This window comes from Bos javanicus, chromosome X, assembly GCF_032452875.1.
Source record: "Bos javanicus breed banteng chromosome X, ARS-OSU_banteng_1.0, whole genome shotgun sequence".
In the NCBI taxonomy this organism is placed as follows: Eukaryota; Metazoa; Chordata; class Mammalia; order Artiodactyla; family Bovidae; genus Bos; species Bos javanicus.
Window position 1 is genome coordinate 56,183,040 of NC_083897.1, and position 18,421 is coordinate 56,201,460.

At 38.4% G+C, this 18,421-nt stretch overlaps 1 protein-coding gene across 19 annotated transcripts in view; it reads left to right on the top strand.

Annotated features, from left to right (window-relative positions):
• Positions 1–18,421, top strand: part of IL1RAPL2 (interleukin 1 receptor accessory protein like 2) — a 1,479,983-nt gene that overhangs the window by 1,445,487 nt on the left and 16,075 nt on the right. For all 19 annotated transcript variants that reach the window (XM_061409315.1, XM_061409320.1, XM_061409306.1 and 16 more), the window contains 2 exons: positions 1,722–1,867; positions 12,777–12,920. In XM_061409315.1, coding sequence (XP_061265299.1) covers positions 1,722–1,867; positions 12,777–12,920 — 290 coding nt within the window. The remainder of the gene's footprint in view (positions 1–1,721; positions 1,868–12,776; positions 12,921–18,421) is intronic.

Below are 18,421 nucleotides of genomic sequence, written 5' to 3' on the forward strand. Positions count from 1 at the left end.
CCTTGTTTAGGTTTATGTTGGGATAGGGGAAAGAGAAGAGAACTGCAAGTTTAGCCAAGAAGAAAAATATTAATAGACTACCAGCAAAATACGATTAAGAAAATTCTTATACTAAGGAGATTTATTCAAGTTATAAATGCCAGTATTATAAACTCTCTGATATGTATATTATTGGAAGGTAACAGAAATAGGGTTAATTTTAAAAACGTGTATTGGGGATATAATCTGTGTTTAGGATTTCAGTACGGGGGAGTCTCATATTCCAAGAACTCCCTTCCACCAACCCAACTTTAAGCCTTCCCTTCTCTCAGAGGGGATCCAGAAGAGATTCATCCAAGCCAAATTTAAGTATCAACATGTATAAATACAAATATATTTGGAGGAGCCAAAATGTAAACAGTTTCCCTTTGGATAATGAAATGTTGGTGTTTAATGACATTCATTTGCACTTGCATCTGCTATTTAATCTTAAAATCACTTTAAACCATTTTACCCCCACAACAAAGTTAAGGAGGGTAGGTATTTTTCCCAACTTAAAGATGAGTTATATTAAGGTGCCATTGAGTTAATTACTTTGTAAGAATCCAGCTTGAGCTTGTAAGTGGGAGGCCCATATTTATAACCCAGTTTTCTCTGAGTACAGTTGTCTTTTCCAACTTTATGGTAAATACCAATACATCAGAATGTTCTTCACTGCCTTCATAACCAGGTATCCAAAAAGGAGATGAGAATTTCCCTCTTGCAAATTCATATATTTAACAACCTCACCCTAGACCTTAATGGCAGGCTTTCCACTACTTAGACTCACAATTTGCTCTTTCTCTGGTTGAAAGCAGGAGATAGAAACTAAAAGTCAGCAGGGTACCCACTTTCACCTCACCCAGAAGGCAGCTGGCCACTGGCGAGAATATAGCTCTCCAAAGAAATAAGAGATGCACCCCTCAGGAAAGTTTCCTGGCAACTCAGCTCCTCTGTGAAGAACAACTGTTACTGGCCATTCAAGACCTGTAACCTCACTTGAGAAAGCAAAAGGCAGGACTATGAAAAAAATACACATAAGGCAGTTAGTTTCTCTTGTGGGGGTAGGAGGGTGCAGAGGGAAGGAGAAAGACAAATGGTGAGCAATGTTGTGGGGGGGGGCGGGGGGAAGAAGGGCCATAGTAGTACATTGGAGGATTAGGGGTATATGTCTGCACTGGACAAAAAGCAGGAGAAAGTAGAGAACAGGCTTCTTATTGATATTTGGGGATAGAATGCCACTAACCACCCTTAGTTTATTTCTTATAAAGCAATTCTTTTCAAGGCCCCCCTTTTTAACTGTCTTACCCCCTGTTGTCAAAACTCTAACACAAAACCTACATTTCTATAGATTTTTCCCCTTCATGTCATGATGCAAAAATCCAGTTTGTTTTCATAAGCTCAGCTTAGAATATGGAGCCCAGTGTCTCCTGTTTGCTACACAAATCATACTGGCTTCATTTATCAGAGCCTAGTGGCACGTTAATATTTCTTTTTTCTGAGTGAATTCCTCACTTTTTTCCTTTCCCATATGATCTTCACATTAAAAGTCACTTTTTGTGTTTTCTTTTTGAAGTTTCTGCACCTACACCTATCAGCCTACTGGAGACTTTAGTGAGCTACAATAACTATCTTCAGTCTTTGCATGACTGGGCTCTCCCCAAATCAAACCAATTAGCCAAGAGTACTTTCCTTTATTTCAGGCTCCTCAAAGAGCATCTTGGAGAAAAAGAAGTTGAGTTGGCACTCATCTTTGATTCAGTGGTGGAGGCTGACCTGGCGAATTATACCTGCCATGTGGAAAATCGAAATGGACGAAAACATGCCAGTGTTCTGCTGCGTAAAAAGGGTATTTATTTTTATAACTTACTATAGTTTGTTTAGCTACGTAGTAACTATTGAAGTTAGGTATGTTTCCTGGCCTGATTTTATTATCTAGTATAAATTTCTATTAATCATTTTTTTTATTTTTAAGGAAAAATCTCTCTTTTGCTGTGGATATCACCATAAAATGCCTATGATCTTTCATATCATTAGAAAATGGACAGATGACATGAAATACTGTTAAACTGTGTTAAATCCAGTGAGATTGCTGGGCCATATGGTAGTTTTATTCCTATTTTTTAAAGGAATCTACATACTGTTCTCCATAGTAATTGTATCAGTTTGCATTCCCACCAACAGTGTAAGAGGGACTCTGTGACAACCTGGAGGGATGGGGTGGGGAAGGAGGTGGGAGGCGGGTTCAGGATGGGGGGAACAAATGTATACCTATGACCGATTCATACTGATGTACGGTAAAAACATCACAATATTGTAAAGTAATTTTCCTCCAACTGAAATAAATAAAAATTTTTAAAAATCAAGTGAGATGAAAAAATACCTTGGTTATAAGTATTACATAAAATTTGATGGGCATTGATATTTAAATTTTTCTCTCTAGTTCACCTTCATCTTATATTGCTTAAATGAAATACTAGAGGTTTTACTATTAGATAAGAAACAGTCACTTATTAAATTCCCTGACTAGAATATAAATAGAAATAAGGACTAGTATCATATAATATTTTACCATTGTTATAATGAAGATTATGAACAATATTTCATGATATGACCTGGTGTTCAAGGCCTTCAGCAAGTGCATATATTTTTAAGTAGTTTGGCCTTTATGTAGATCACTCTCCAGAGATGACTCCATATGGGGTGGAAATTGCATATAATGGGCAAAGAAAAGAAACTATAAATTTACAAATAAAAGAGAGAAAAGTAGATATAGGAATAACAATTCCAGCAGCTGGAGCAGCTTCCGAGATTGGCTCTTACCCTGCCACGACTCCTGATTACTGCAAAAGACAAAATACTTTCTGTATATGTGCATCTAGCAAAGGTTTTGTAAATGTAACTGAACAAATGTTCTCAGTGTTCTTGTCTAGGCTATAGAGCAATAGAACAGATTCAATCAGCAAGGTCCCTAGTTGTACCTTGTAGCCAAGGTGGAATTTCTATTTTCCCACCAGCTCTAATACTTGACCTTGCCCAGCAGCTCTAGGAGAAGCAGGGAAATGTCATTAGTCTGAGAATAATGCTTTTATCTCTTGAGCACCATTTCTTATGATGCTGGACATGATTTTATTTTAAAATAATGGAGTGTTTAAGTATAGAGGAGTCTAACGTGGACAGTGAAATGAAACCCTGCTTCAGGAGATCCCAGTGCAGCCACTGACTTAATTGCCTGCCTTAATAGGACTAACTTGTCTGATTAGACAGGCTAAACCTTAGTTTCATCATCTATAAAATAGGGGTAATAATACCTATCTTGCAGAGTCACTTTGAGGTTCAAATAATAATGATATGATATGAAGTATATCATGCTCAAAGTGTTATTAAATGGAATTTGTCTGCACTTAGAAACCACTTGTCCACCTACATGAAAGGCAGACATTGATCATGTCCACATAACCGTGTTGCAAGGATAGTTTTGTTCCTGTCCATCTCAGTCTCATTTTAGGCTTAGAGATCCTCCAAGCCAGACTCAACTGCACCTAAGTATCCTCAGTAACTTGGGCAGTGTCTCACCACTAATAGGCACTTAGAACCCCTTCTGGTTAATGAAAGAATACTGTTCTCTTTTATTATTGAGGAGCATGTATAGCAAGCATTGTGTTAGGTATTAGGAAATAGACATCCTTAAGTCTGCATGGGGTTTATAGTCTGCAGGGCAGTGAGGGTACAAAGAAAGACAAACCTTACTCATGAAACAAAAAATTGCAAAAAATATATGAAGTGTTATAATTAAAAACTTGCACAGAGGAAAAATAATCAGGGGGGTCTTATGTAGTCAGTCAGTAGAGGTAGAAATAGCCTTGAGTTTTAAAATAAATCCATTTTCCTTTGATTAAAGTAACCACTAGCTGCCCTTCACTTCCAATAATCTGACACTAGAAACCAAGGTACACTGTAAAACTGCTGCCTCCCATGGCTTCTACAAGGAAATGTGTCTAAACCATGAATAACTGAGATTATTAATTCCCATCTTCCTAAACATTAGAGTTCCCCAGGTTTCAGGTCCCCTCTTCTCAGTCCCTAGATGATTTCATTCCATCTCCACCTCAGTTTTGCTCATGATTTATTTGCTGCCATCTCCCAAATTTGTCTTTAGCTCGGACTTCTTGCCTAAACTCCAGAGTTGTATTCCTAACTGCCTATTCGACAACAATTCAAAAACTCCACTAGTAAACATATCTAGTAGGCATATCAAGCTTCACATGTCCCACACAGGATTCCTGATTTCTCCTCCCTATAAACTTGATCCTCCAGTTGCTTTCTCCATCTCCATCACCATCCTTCCAGTTGCTCAGGCCAAATATCCTTGGAATCATCCTTGACTTTTTCTTTTCTATACTCACACATGCTTTATGTAGTCTAGCAGGAAATTCGATGGCTATGCCTTTATAACACATCTACACTGAGCACTTTCCCTACCTTTATTGTTACTATCTGAGTCTGAGCCACCAGCATCAATTACCTGGCTCACTGCATTTCCCCCCTAACTGGTCTCCCCGCTTGCCCCTTGTTCCCTTACAGTCTAATCTCAACACAGTATCTGGATTTTTCCTTTAAATACTAAGGTCAGATCATATCATTTCTCTAGTCAGAACCGTCCAATTACAGAACCTTCAGTTCCCTGGTAACTCAGTCGGTAAAGAATCTGCCTGCAATGTAGGAGATTCGGGTTTGATCCATGGATCTGGAAGTTCCCCTAGAGAAGGGAGTGGCTAACCACTCCAGTATTCTTGCCTGGGAAATCCCAAGGAAAGAGGAGCCTGGTGGGCCATAGTCCATAGTATTGCAAGAGTCAGACCTGACATAGCAACTAACCACACCACCACCACACTAATGAAACCCCAAATCTTTGCCATGTCCTCCAAGACATTTCTGATCTCATTTTCTACCACAATCTGCCTTAAACTTTGCATACACTCAGTTCAGTTCAGTCGCTCAGTCGTGTCCAACTCTTTGCGATCCCATGAATTGCAGCACACCAGGCCTCCCTGTCCATCACCAACTCCTGGAGTTCACTCAGACTCACATCCATCGAGTCAGTGATGCCATCCAGCCATCTCATCCTCTGTCGTCCCCTTCTCCTCCTGCCTCCAATCCCTCCCAGCATCAGAGTCTTTTCCAATGAGTCAAATCTTCGCATGAAGTGGCCAAAGTACTGGAGTTTCAGCTTTAGCATCATTCCTTCCAAAGAAATCCCAGGGCTGATCTCCTTCAGAATGGACTGGTAGGATCTCCTTGCAGTCCAAGGGATTCTCAAGAGTCTTCTCCAACACCACAGTTCAAAAGCATCAATTCTTTGGCGCTCAGTTTTCTTCACAGTCCAACTCTCACATCCATACATGACCACAGGAAAAACCATAGTCTTGACTAGATGGACCTTTGTTGGCCTCCTTTTTATTTCTCATGCTCACCAAGCATGGTCCTGGTTCCTGATCTTTGCACTTGCCACTTCCTCTGCCTGGAACACTCTTTCCCCAGCAGTTCCTATGACTCACTCCCTCTTTTCTTACAGCCTCTGTTTAAATACTACCTTCTCAATAGACCTTTCCCTGGTCACTCTTTATAAGATAGTACTACCCAATCTCTTTCTTTAAAACATTCTTTTAGCTTTATTGAGTTAAAAAAAAAAGTGAAAGTGATAGTCACTCAGTCATGTCCGACTCTTTGTGACCCCATGTACTGTAGCCCACCAAGCTCCTCTGTCCATGGAATTATCCAGGCAAGAATAGTGGAGTGGGTAGCCATTCCCTTTTCCAGGGGATCTTCCCGACCCTGGGATTGAACCCAGGTCTCTTGCATTGCAGGCAGGTTCTTTACCATCTGAGCCATCATGTAAAACTGACAAACAAAATTGTAAGATATTTTAAGTGTACAACATGATGATTTGTAAGTTGTGAAATGACTCCCCCCATTGAGTTAATTAACAATCACCTCACACATCTACCTTTTATTTCTGTGTGTGTGAGAACATTTCATTTCTACCTTCCTGGCAAATTTCAATGATACAATCCAGTGTTACCCACTATTGTCACCATTTTATACCTTAGCTCCTCCAACCATATTCACCTACCCGAAATCTGTGCCCTTTTACTAATCTCACCCTATTTTCTCCCTGACCCTCCATCCCCTGACAATCACTTTTCTCTTTTCTGTTTCTATGACTTCAACTTAAAAAAAAAATTCCACATATAAGTGATATCATACACTATATTTAGCTTTCTCTGTCTGTCTTATTTCACTTACCATAATGCACTCCAGTTTCATCCATGTTGTAGCAAATGACAAGAATCTCTTTCTTTATTAAGGCTGAATAATATTCTGCTGTGTGCTGTCCTTAGTCACTCAGCCATGTCCGACTCTGTGACCCCACGAACTATAGCCTGCCAGGCTCCTCTGTCCATGGGGATTCTCCAGGCAAGAATACTGGAATGGGTTGCCATGCCCTCCTCCAGGGGATCTTCCCAACCCAGAGAGCAAACACAGGTCTCCCACATTGCAGGTGGATTCTTTAGTATCTGAGCCACATGGGGAAGCCTATTCCGTTGTGTACATATGCCAAATTTTCTAGATCTATTCATGCATTGATGGACTACCCATCACATTCTTTTCCCTCTCACTTGGCTCTATTTCTGTTTACTTTATTTACTACTATCTGATATCATATTCCATATTTGTTTTCTACTTGTCTCCCCCGACACCCGACACACACATTAGAATGTAAACTTCATAAAAACAGGGACTTTTCCCTGCCTTACTTATTGCTGTATCCCAAGCATGTAGAATATAGTAAGTGCTCACAGGCACTTGTTGGGTGAAAATGGTCCTGCTAGATGACTAGAGCAGTTAGGTGGAGGATGGATGATAAGGACTGGTAAAGAGAGGATTTCCGTGAGATCTGGTCTTGACTGGTATCTTTTGGGTTATCTGAATGCATTTCTCTTTTCAAAACATTAAATTTCCAGATTGGGGGATAAAAACACAAAGACCTGAATAGCCAGGTAGATATGGCAATTAAAAGAAAAGGAAGGCTGGATATTAAACACAGGTTACAGAAAACATGCTGTGCTTTAAAGGGCAGTCATTACTCTTTCATAGAAGATTATCGTCGTACTTGCTGAAAAGTGTAACTATGGATATGAGAGCTTCCAAGTTTTCAGTGAAGTTGAAAGACTGAATATATAATATTTTGATTTTTAAGTATTAGTATCAACTTTTGGGGAAACATACAGACCAAAAAACCTTTTTTTTTTTTTTTCTGGCCCATGGTATACCAGTATGTACTCTCTGTTTTAGGTAGCAGTTGAATTTTTTCACTGTGCTTCACAAAAGGATGCAATTCATCTTCCCTTATTCCATTTTACTTGAGAGCTCTCAATAGTATGGTAGAGGTTCAGAAAAGAACAAGAAGCCCTATGGTCCTGATCCAACATATTAAATTAGACTGAACTCTAGTTCATCTTGCAAAATCTCAGTTATTTCCTTTAAAGTTGAACCTTTCAGGCTTTATCACAACATAGCCTGGCATTAGTAGCCACAGTGTTTCCATCTGGAATATGAGTGTGGCTCCTTTTATGGAAAAATAACTTCCTGATGATATAATCAAATATCTAAAATGCCCTAAGTGATCATTATAGAGAAGAAACATTTCATGAATCCTTTCACAAAGGGAAAAGGCCTTTTGTTAAGTGACAACTCATGTCTAATATGCAGTTAATAGTGTCAGCCTTTCTCAAAGCAAGATGCCCCTTACCTATGTATGCATCTTCTACCTGCATTTACTAACCTAGCACTTCCTCACTCTCTGACAAACTGTTTGCCAGTAAGTACAAGGAACTTTTTAGTAAGAAATTCATTCTAAGTGTTTTGAGTAGCCAAGATTCTTAACTTAGTGCTAGGGAAATTCTGATGATTCTATTTTCTCTGGGTATGCTCCCTTTACCACAGACACATACCAATGAATCTCTCTTTCTCTTCATTCCTAGTGCTACTGCCTTACCCTGAATCCCCAACCTGTATAGGAAACCCTCATGTGGGATCTCCTAACCTGCTTCCCAAATTATGAGCAAGCTCAGAACATTTCCAGCCCCTTGACTTCAACTGCTGTTAGTCCTATCTTATGTTGTCTGATCTTCACATTCAAAGTGAAGAACTGGTTGGGTTCAAACTAAGAAGGTTACAAAGAAGGTTACTTGTACTTTGTGTGCCTAGAAAAAGTTACAGTCACGTAAATATTTCCTGTTCTGGCTATCTCTATCCTTGTGAAGTGTATACATGACACAGTCCAAATAAAATGACTTTCACCTTCTCAGTCAGGGAAATGTCCCTGGAAGTATAGATCCTGCTGAGATGGAAAGTGGCAATTGAAAACAGAAGACAAAAGAAAAGCCAGGTGTCATCTGGTTGATGGCAATTCTGCCCTCTGATTATAGGATACATGTTTCCTTTTTAATGTGACTGCCTGGGCTGAATCAAAGAATGCTGGCTGAATCTCAGGATCTAGATCCACAGTTTTCAATGTAAACAGCCATCATTAGATAATATATTTCAAAGATATTTTTATAAAATGGACCCCAAAACCAAAAGGATACTTTTCACACCATAGCTTTCTTCCATAAGTTTACTGCTAAAAAAGGTGTCTACTACTTGGGAGCACAAATTGTTCCTGCTGCTGAAGTTTTCCATCTACCTAATAGCAACTCTACTCTGTAAATAACACAGAAATTGCTGAAAAAAATCCCATTAAGTGCCTTTGAAAACAGTTCAAAGCTGTTCTGACCAGAGAGACACTGAGGGAGAGAGACAGAGTTCATAAAAAATTACAACATTAAATGAACATTTTGCAACAGGAAAAACATGTTGAATCAAGACAATCAATAATCTAAGATCAAAGAGAATTCAGTTTTCAGAGTAAACCAAAGAAAATCATGTTGCCCTTTCAATTTAACACTAGCTATTAAAAATGCATAATTGATGTAACATGCTAAGAAAACAAGTGAAGATTATGATATTGCAGCCCCACAGAGGTCTCATAAGCAAGCTTGCCTTATCACCCACACAGAGGCTGGTAGTGGTTCCTAGGGAGTCACTTTCTATAGGGAAGGCAGGAGGCAGAGCTAATATGACAGAGGATTGTTTTTTATCTGAAGTTTTGTGACTTAATTTTCCAAATGACCACCTCTTACAGCAGGCAGGATAGAGATAGATTCCAATTTTCTGTCCCTCCTCATATGAGGCCCTTCATAATTATAGTTATTGTAACATATTTGTCTCTCAAAGCAGCTTCACTGCCTTTTTTCCCCCCATCCTCCCCCTCTTCCTACTCAAAAAGTATAACATCTTATTTCTTATATTTCTTCTGAGTGACTCTCCTGACTGGCTATGCTGTCTCTGGCCACTAACATCTCCTCCCTTACTCCACCTCCTTTAAAATACCAAATTCTCTATTTCCCCATGAAACCTAAAACCTGTTCTCATATGCTGGACTCCAAGGAGCAATATGTGAACCATGAAATTCCAGATGTTCAAGCTGGATTTAGAAAAGGCAGAGGAACCAGAGATCAAATTGCCAACATCCATTGGATCATCAAAAAAGCAAGAGAGTTCCAGAAAAACATGTCTTTCTGCTTTATTGACTATGCCAAAGCCTTTGACTCTGTGGATCACAATAAACTGTGGAAAATTCTGAAAGAGATGGGAATACCAGACTTCCTGACCTGCCTCCTGAGAAATCTATATGCAGGTCAGGAAGCAAGAATTAGAACTGGACATGGAACAACAGACTGGTTCTGAATAGGAAAAGGAGTACGTCAAGGCTGTATATTGTCACCCTGCTTATTTAACTTATATGCAGAGTACATCATGAGAAATGCTGGGCTCGAGGAAACACAAGCTGGAATCAAGATTGCCGAGAGAAATATCAATAACCTCAGATATGCAGATGACACCACCCTTATGGCAGAAAGTGAAGAAGAACTAAAGAGCCTCTTGATGAAAGTGAAAGAGGAGTGAAAAAGTTGGCTTAAAGCTCAACATGCAGAAAACTAAGATTATGGCATCCAGTCCCATCACTTCATGGGAAATAGATGGGGAAACAGTGGAAACAGTGTCAAACTTTATTTTGGGGGGCTCCAAAATCACTGCAGATGGTGACTGCAGCCATGAAGTTAAAAGACGCTTACTCCTTGGAAGGAAACTTATGACCAACCTAGACAGCATATTAAAAAGCAGAGACATTACTTTGCCAACAAAGGTCCATCTAGTCAAGGCTATGGTTTTTCCAGTAGTAATGTATGGATGTGAGAGTTGTACTATAAAGAAAGCTGAGCAACGAAGAATTGATGCTTTTGAACTGTGGTGTTGGAGAAGACTCTTGAGAGTCCCTTCAGAGATCCAGCCAGTCCATCCTAAAGATCAGTCCTGGGTGTTCATTGGAAGGACTGATGCTGAAACTGAAACTCCAATGCTTTGGCCACCTGATGTGAAGATCTGACTGATTTGAAAAGACCCTGATACTGGGAAAGATTGAAGGCAGGAGGAGAAGGGGACAACAGAGGATGAGATGGTTGGATGGCATCACCGACTCAATGGAGATGAGTTTGAGTAGACTCCGGGAGTTGGTGATATACAGGGAGGCCTGGCACACTGGGGTCCATGGGATCACAAAGAGTCGGACACGACTGAGCGACTGAACTGAACTGAACTGAAGGAGCTCCTTGTTTCTTTCTGGTATAGCTACAGAATTCTTCAGTACCCTTCAATAACCTGCTTGAGATCTGTAAGCCCTAGCATTCTGCCTGGCAATTGTAGTTTAGCTTCTTTCCTCAAAATGTAAAGGACAGAAGGAGCCAAAGTTCACTGCAAATCATATGTTTTTGAGAAGTATTGCCAACAGTTCTATGGAAGAACAAAGAAAAGGCTTTTCACTGACAGTTTCCAGGATGGAGCTTACAAAACTGTGGTGTAGTAAAAAGAACCTTAAATTTGAAATTAAAATATCTGTTTTCAGGTCTACTTTTTAACTATAAGACCTTGAGTAAGTGAACAAACTGCTGAGTCAGATTCATTAATGAATTTGGATCAGTAATTCCTGCCCTAACAGATTACTTAGAGAATAGATGGTAGACTAGTAGAAAGTTTTGTCTATAATATACATTACTTGTAATATATATTATATACATTTATCTTTTTTCTTTTTTTTACAATGAACCTAATTTATCTTAAACAATAAGCCTATATAGAGATAAGAGACAATCTCGGGGAAATACGGATGATTGATGATCTTCTTGTCAAGAGACCTTCAATAATGGCAGTCTGTCATGGTCATCAATTTGATTTTGGCCAGAATTGATGCATCCAGGGAGGCTGATTGATGCCCAGGAAACTCATAAACAACTGATGTACAAACCAAAATGCCATTTCCTTTTTCAGTTTGTAGTTACATGGTAAGCTGAATTAATAATAAAAGACTCACTTGGCAATTATGAGATTAGATTAAAGGGAACTTAGCTCATTATATGGAGAAGGAAATGGCAACCCACTCCAGTGTTCTTACCTGGAGGATCCCAGGGATGGCAGAGCCTGGTGGGCCGCCATCTATGGGGTCGCAGAGAGTCGGACACGACTGAAGCGACTTAGCAGCAGCAGCAGCAGCAGCTCATTACAAGGTAAGTTTACCTGTGTTCTGTTGAGAACAATGAATTTCCCTGTACCAAAGTGGAAAATGTCTCTGGTCTGGCGTCTTTCAGATTCAGCAGTTCTCCTCTGGACATTTCTGAATTTATATTCTAAATTCTTCTCTGACTTCCCCTTTCTCTGAATCCATGATACTATCTCCTCTTTTGATGATACACCCTAGATTTTGTAATATCACTAATTAAGCTACGGGTAAGTCACTATTCTCTGAGCCTGGGGTATATTAAGTCTCTTTCCATTATGTATTGATTTAAATTTTCCAACTGTCACAGTTCTAGGGGTGCCCCACTGGAACAACCTAAGGCTGCTATCAGGTACCCTTGTGTTGGCTGAATAGGCCAAGTGATTAGCCTGGATTTCTTATGCTCTTTTAGCCCCACTGGGCATATTATATTGCATATAAATTATAGTCATTTATTCAATTAAGTAGGAAAAATGGATAAGCTAATTTCGCCTGCCTACCTTCTATTGGGTTATGTTCTACCAAGGTTAAATGAAATAGTTAAATCCTGCAAGCTCATTAGCTTTTATTTGATTCTGAGAATAATTTTATGATTCTGTTCTCCTGTAGAAGAATAGGGCCTGTGGCCTAAGAAGTATTAGATGGTAATCGTCCTTTGCCAAAAGATAATTTCACAGAAACAACAAAATATTGGACATGAACCCAGTAAAAGGCAACTCTAATAGTTTCCTGAAATACACTTCAAGCAAAAGTATACATGTGAGATATAGATGTGTTCAAAACAAAGTGCCAGAGACTATTTTTTTTTTCAGATAAACTTATCACTTTCAACAGTAAAATTTCTCAAGTATTTAGAAGAGAGTTAATTTGATAAAAATTGATTTACACAAATGTATCAAGAACACATCTACTTACTGCACTTATCAAGAATCTTTTGTAAAGAAAAACACAATGGGCTGTACATTTTAGACACTAGAAATATTGGAAGTTCCTCAGTATTGATGATTTAATTACCTTTTCCGGTTTATTTTATTTGTTCCAGATTTAATCTACAAAATTGAGCTTGCAGGAGGCCTGGGAGCAATCTTCCTCCTCCTTGTACTGCTTGTGATCATCTACAAATGCTACAATATTGAATTAATGCTCTTCTACCGACAGCATTTTGGAGGTGATGAAATTGCAGATGGTAAGCTATCTTTTGTTGTTCAAGTTCAATTAAAAAGCATGAATTTGTGATTATGTAAGAGAATATCCCTATTCCTAGGAGATACATGATGAAAAATTTAAAGTTAAAAGGCTATGACTAATGCAATTTACCCTCAAATAATTCAGAAAACAATGCTTTTAATCTATCAAGAAGGAGAGCAAAGGTAATAAAATACTGACAATAGATGAACCTGGGTAAAGGATATATGGGTATTCTTTAAAATCATTTTATTTCTTGAAATTATTTTTTAAAAATAGTTTAACAAGGAGATATTAGTTGGTCAGGAGATCAACCAATGCTGTCAATGCCCTTTCCCTTACTAAGAAACAACTTAAGAACCAATTTCATTTTTTTCTCTAGAAAATTCAAATTTAGGTACAGATCATATTTAGCTCTTCCTGGCATCAAAGAAAACCCAAATTATTTAAGAAACATATTAATAGCCATAGAGATACTCAATTTAAAGCTAATAGTACATCTGGACCCACATATTTTGTGTGATTTTGTAACACAATTCTCAAAGGTGACTTTAAAGGAAAAAAATTCTGACTGTAGCTTATAATTTTCTTATGTTTTCCATTCATGGCTTGTGGAAATCTTATAAATGAGATATTAGCAAAACATTGTACTGAGCCTGTTTCTTTGAACATTCAAAAATGAGTTAATTTTTCAAAAGAACAAACTACCATACTTCACAATCAAACTAATAAGAAATCATGACATATCACTCCTTATGCATAAATCTTCACCAGCAAACTACTATAAGCCTTGGGAAATGTGTGTATGGAATGCCCAAGGTAAGCCAAGATGAAAAAAGAAGTCCAATTGTAAGTCATTACTTTAAAAAGCCAAATTTAAATCTTAGTTTTCATTGTACTAGAATAATGAAAGTTAGAGCTTTTGTTTTGTTTTGAGATCCTCAAAGGAGAAGAGTTTATGATTTTGTTTTATTTTTATAGTGATAGGAGAAGGGCAGAGTGGTGATGGTAACATCAAAATTTTTGAGGAACCTTTGATATTGGTCTTATTGTTACTATTATGTGAACAATGATATGAGTATGTTCTAATTGACTTCTATAATTTTGCAGTAAATTAGAGAAATGCTGTTTGATGAATACATATGCATGCTTATTATCAAAGTGTTTTCACCTAATGATTGTAGCACCTATTTAAAAGTATCACAGGCCCTTATTCAGATATATCTTTAAAATGAGAAATTAGAGCCTGTTCTGACCATGATTATAAGCTCCAACAATATGTATGAAAATGTAGTCAGTTACCTTCAGTTTCTGTATACAATAATTAATACTGGAAAATCTGACTTTTTAACCTGTACACATAAAATAATGAGATGAAATATGCTATTGGGGAAAATTTCACTGTTTTCCAAGTGCCAACGAATGGCTAAATGGAGATGGCAATTAAGAGTGTTAAAGATGCATTGTCTATATGAAAGTACATGAAAGGGAGTCTGCTGTGATTCATTTGCTTTAGGTCATGATTACAAGCAATTTGTTAAAACTTTCTGTAAGTGAGGTGATATAATTTATTAAGTTTATCTGAAATAATTACTTTCATAATCCATATTCAATAATCCAAACTAACTGATCAGTTGTAGTATGTATTTGTAAGATTAAATTCATACTAATATCATAGGTTGCATCCATATCTTCAGTATTGCCCAAGTGACCAAAGATGACAAGTAATCTAGAGCATTTTGGTCAGAGAATTGAGTGTATTGATTCCAAACCAATTATTTTAGGGAAAAAATGCAATGGTGGGGGACCTCAAGGGTTTTCAGCTGGAAGGAAAATTAAAATAGTTTACATGGAACTTGGACCGTAAACACACAATCTCTGTACTAGTTGAATGGAATACTAAAAAGTCAGCAGGTATACAGTGAGGATGAATAAATGAATATTAAAGGCCTTTTAGATATATCCAGTTTCATGATGCCAAATGTCAGCTAGACCGCCTATTGAATTTTTCATTTCTTTATTTAAATATTTTGACATCTCAAAGACACATCATAGTTTTACCCATGTTCATGCTTTCTGTTTGATTCATATCCAAAGTAGCATTTCCTGAAAGTCATTATAAAATGCCATATTTTTAATAAAATAAAATCTACTTTGACTTCTTAAACATCTTTGATATAATTAATTTCATTTCAATTCATCAATGCTTGCTTAATTTATTTGACCTTTGAATTATGCAGTCATTAAATACTTCAGTTCAGTTCAGTTCAGTCGCTCAGTTGTGTCGGACTCTTCGCAACCCCATGAATCACATCACACCAGGCCTCCCTGTCCATCACCAACTCCCGGAGTTCACCCAGACTCAGGTCCATCGAGTCAGTGATGCCATCCAGCCATCTCATCCTCTGTTGTCCCCTTCTCCTCCTGCCCCCAATCCCTCCCAGCATCAGAGTCTTTTCCAATGAGTCAACTCTTCGCATGAGGTGGCCAAAGTACTGGAGTTTCAGCTTCAGCATCATTCCCTCCAAAGAAATCCCAGGGCTGATCTCCTTCAGAATGGATTGGTTGGATCTCCTTGCAGTCCAAGGGACTCTCAAGCGTCTTCTCCAACACCACAGTTCAAAAGCATCAATTCTTAGGCGCTCAGCTTTCTTCACAGTCCAACTCTCACATCCATACATGACCACAGGAAAAACCATAGCCTTGACTAGACAGACCTTTGTTGGCAAAGTAATGTCTCTGCTTTTCAATATGCTATCTCATGTCTACTATGTACCAAGCACCATGAATGATGTATTTACTTACATATTAAATATATTCTTCATCTGGATTAATCCTATACATACACACACTGGTAGTATAGTAACCATTGGGGACATAGTAATCCACAAAGTTACACAGTCTTTGCACTTTAGAAGCTAAAGGATTTAGTACTATTTTTAGCAGAGGCCCAGAAGAACTGCACTGTAAACAGGAACCACTTGCTGATGGTGAACAGGATTAAAATGAAATTTTAAAATGGGAGGGACAGTGTGACAACAGAAAAATTCTTCCACAGACAATTTGTTTCCCTTCATCATAACTTCTCTCTTCATTGGGAATAACCGGCTCTCTCCTTTATAATGCGTTGTGGTTTTTTCTGGCTTCTCAGATGAGCAGAGTCAGCATGATTTAATAAAGAGGAAGGCTCATTAGCCTCACATAACAAAGTGGTGTTGCTGAATGGCCATTCAGTTTTAAAACAATTTTTAGGATTTGCTGTTAACCTTTATTTGCATCGTGTCATATCATTGATATTGCTTTATCTGTCTTGCTCCTCTTTGTGAGCAACAGCTGTGGCTATTCATGAGGTTTTCTTGGCTGTCTACATAGAGCTGAAGTGCATTTTTTAAACTGTGGCATCTGTGTCACTGCTTGCTCACTAGCTGGCATTCTAGGCCTTCTGGGACATCTGACACAGTGGCTTTGAGAGCTCTCTTCCTGCTCTTGCCATTTACCATAAGCTCTTCACCTTTAGTTCATCTTAAAGGGACATAACTGAAACCAGGAGCAACCATTTTCCAAAGAATGATGTATTTCTAGAATGGTATGTACAATTTGTTATCCAGACATGTTGAGGGTTAACACAAAGACATCCATGTTCTTTGTCATGACTTGAGATATAGCAATATTTTTCTGAAAAAAAAGTCTTGATCCCTGGGAGAAGGAAATAGCAATCCACTCCAGTATTCTTGCCTGGGAAACCTCATGGACAGAGGAGCCTGGTGGGCTACAGTCCATAGCGTCTCAAAGAATTGGACATGGCTTGGTAACTAAACAACAACAAAAACACCACCTATATTAGTGTATAGGTGAAGCAAGTAAGGATAGGACCAGGAATGCGGAGATTAGGCATAGTTGGAGGGCAAATCATCATAGTCTGGACAAGCAATGGGGTAAGAGTCTAGAAGTTCTGGCCAGATGGGCAAAGAGTCAGGTAGTCATAGTGGATGGCTAGCTCATAGTAGATGCCCAACAAAAAACATTGCTGAATGAATTAATAAGTAGTTGAATTTCAAGAGGTTTGTGAGTTAGAGTTATCAAAGTCAGAGGAAACTAGGGTCTAGTCTGACATTATGGAGTTTGAGGCAGCAACACCATCTATCAAGAAAGATGAAATACATTCTGCTCATAGAAATGGATCTGTTTGTCCTTTGGCCTATTTTATTCTTACAGCTGTGTATCATCAGCAACTCTCAGTCCCAGGTGAGTAATTATAGCTGGAGAAAGTCAAGGGCCTGCAGGTGCATCCTGAGCCTGATTGGAACAGGGGCAGAGGTGCTAGGATTACCAGGAGGTTCTTATATTAGCATTGCTTGTGAACATTCTCACTTCCAAGTGGTGTTTTATGCATAACAGTGGAATGTGCCTCATTTGTAAGCCAAATGATCTCAACTACTGGGGCAGTCCTCCATGTGCATGTGTTCCTAAGCAATCAAGTAACCCAACCAAGGCTCACACAAGTCTTTTCTAGCTAGAGGACAGGCTAAAGGGAAGCCTCCTGGCTTCAAGCACCATCTTAATATAAATAACTAGAGTTCCTTTCATGTGGGGGTAGTGAAGCCTGGAACCTTACTAGAATTAGAACAATATAATCCTGACTCAGTTATCACTAAAATAGTCAAAGGGGTCCTGTGTGCTTCTTACCATAGGGTATTTGCTGTTATTGTTTGGTTTCTAAATCATGTCCAACACTTTTGCAACCCCATGGACCATAGCCCGCAAGGCTCCTCTGTCCATAGGATTCTCCAGGCAAGAATACTGGAGTGGGTTGCCATTTCCCTCTCCAAGAATACTGGAGTGTGTTGACACACCCTCCTCCAGGGGATCTTCCCAACCCAGGGATTGAACCCAAGTCTCCTACACTGCCAGGCAAATTCTTTACCACTGAGCCACCTTGGAACCCATAGGATATTTATATCTCCTTATGTGCCTATCATGTATACCTCTTCCAGCAGTTAGAACCAAATTATTAATGGTATAAGGAAAATGAGTGGCTGCTTCATTCTGTAAAGTATATTTTGGTCAGGTTTTAACTATAATCTAATCAGGTTTGTTTTAATGGAAAATATTTCTGTGCTTTAGAAACAAAATCTGAAATGTTTTCTGGTCTTTTAAAATTATTTGCAAGTAACTAGGTTTAATAGTTTCTAAATACTAATAGTTCCATATGAGTCTAGACTCACCACATTAAAATTTTTTCTATAAATAAGGGAATTTTAAAAACCACTATAACTTTTCTAGTGTGTCCCTTCTAAAACCAGTGGGGACTTTGAGTGGCTGTATTCATTAATAAAATCAGGGAAAAACTCTGTGTGTATATACACATACACACACACACATTTTCTCTTTGGGGAGACTGGCTCTGAGCCAATACAGCAAAGGAGGAAAAAATACATTCTTAAAGCACAGTTAACTCTGACTAAATGGGTGAAAGGAAAACCTAATTTGGCAATATTGGAA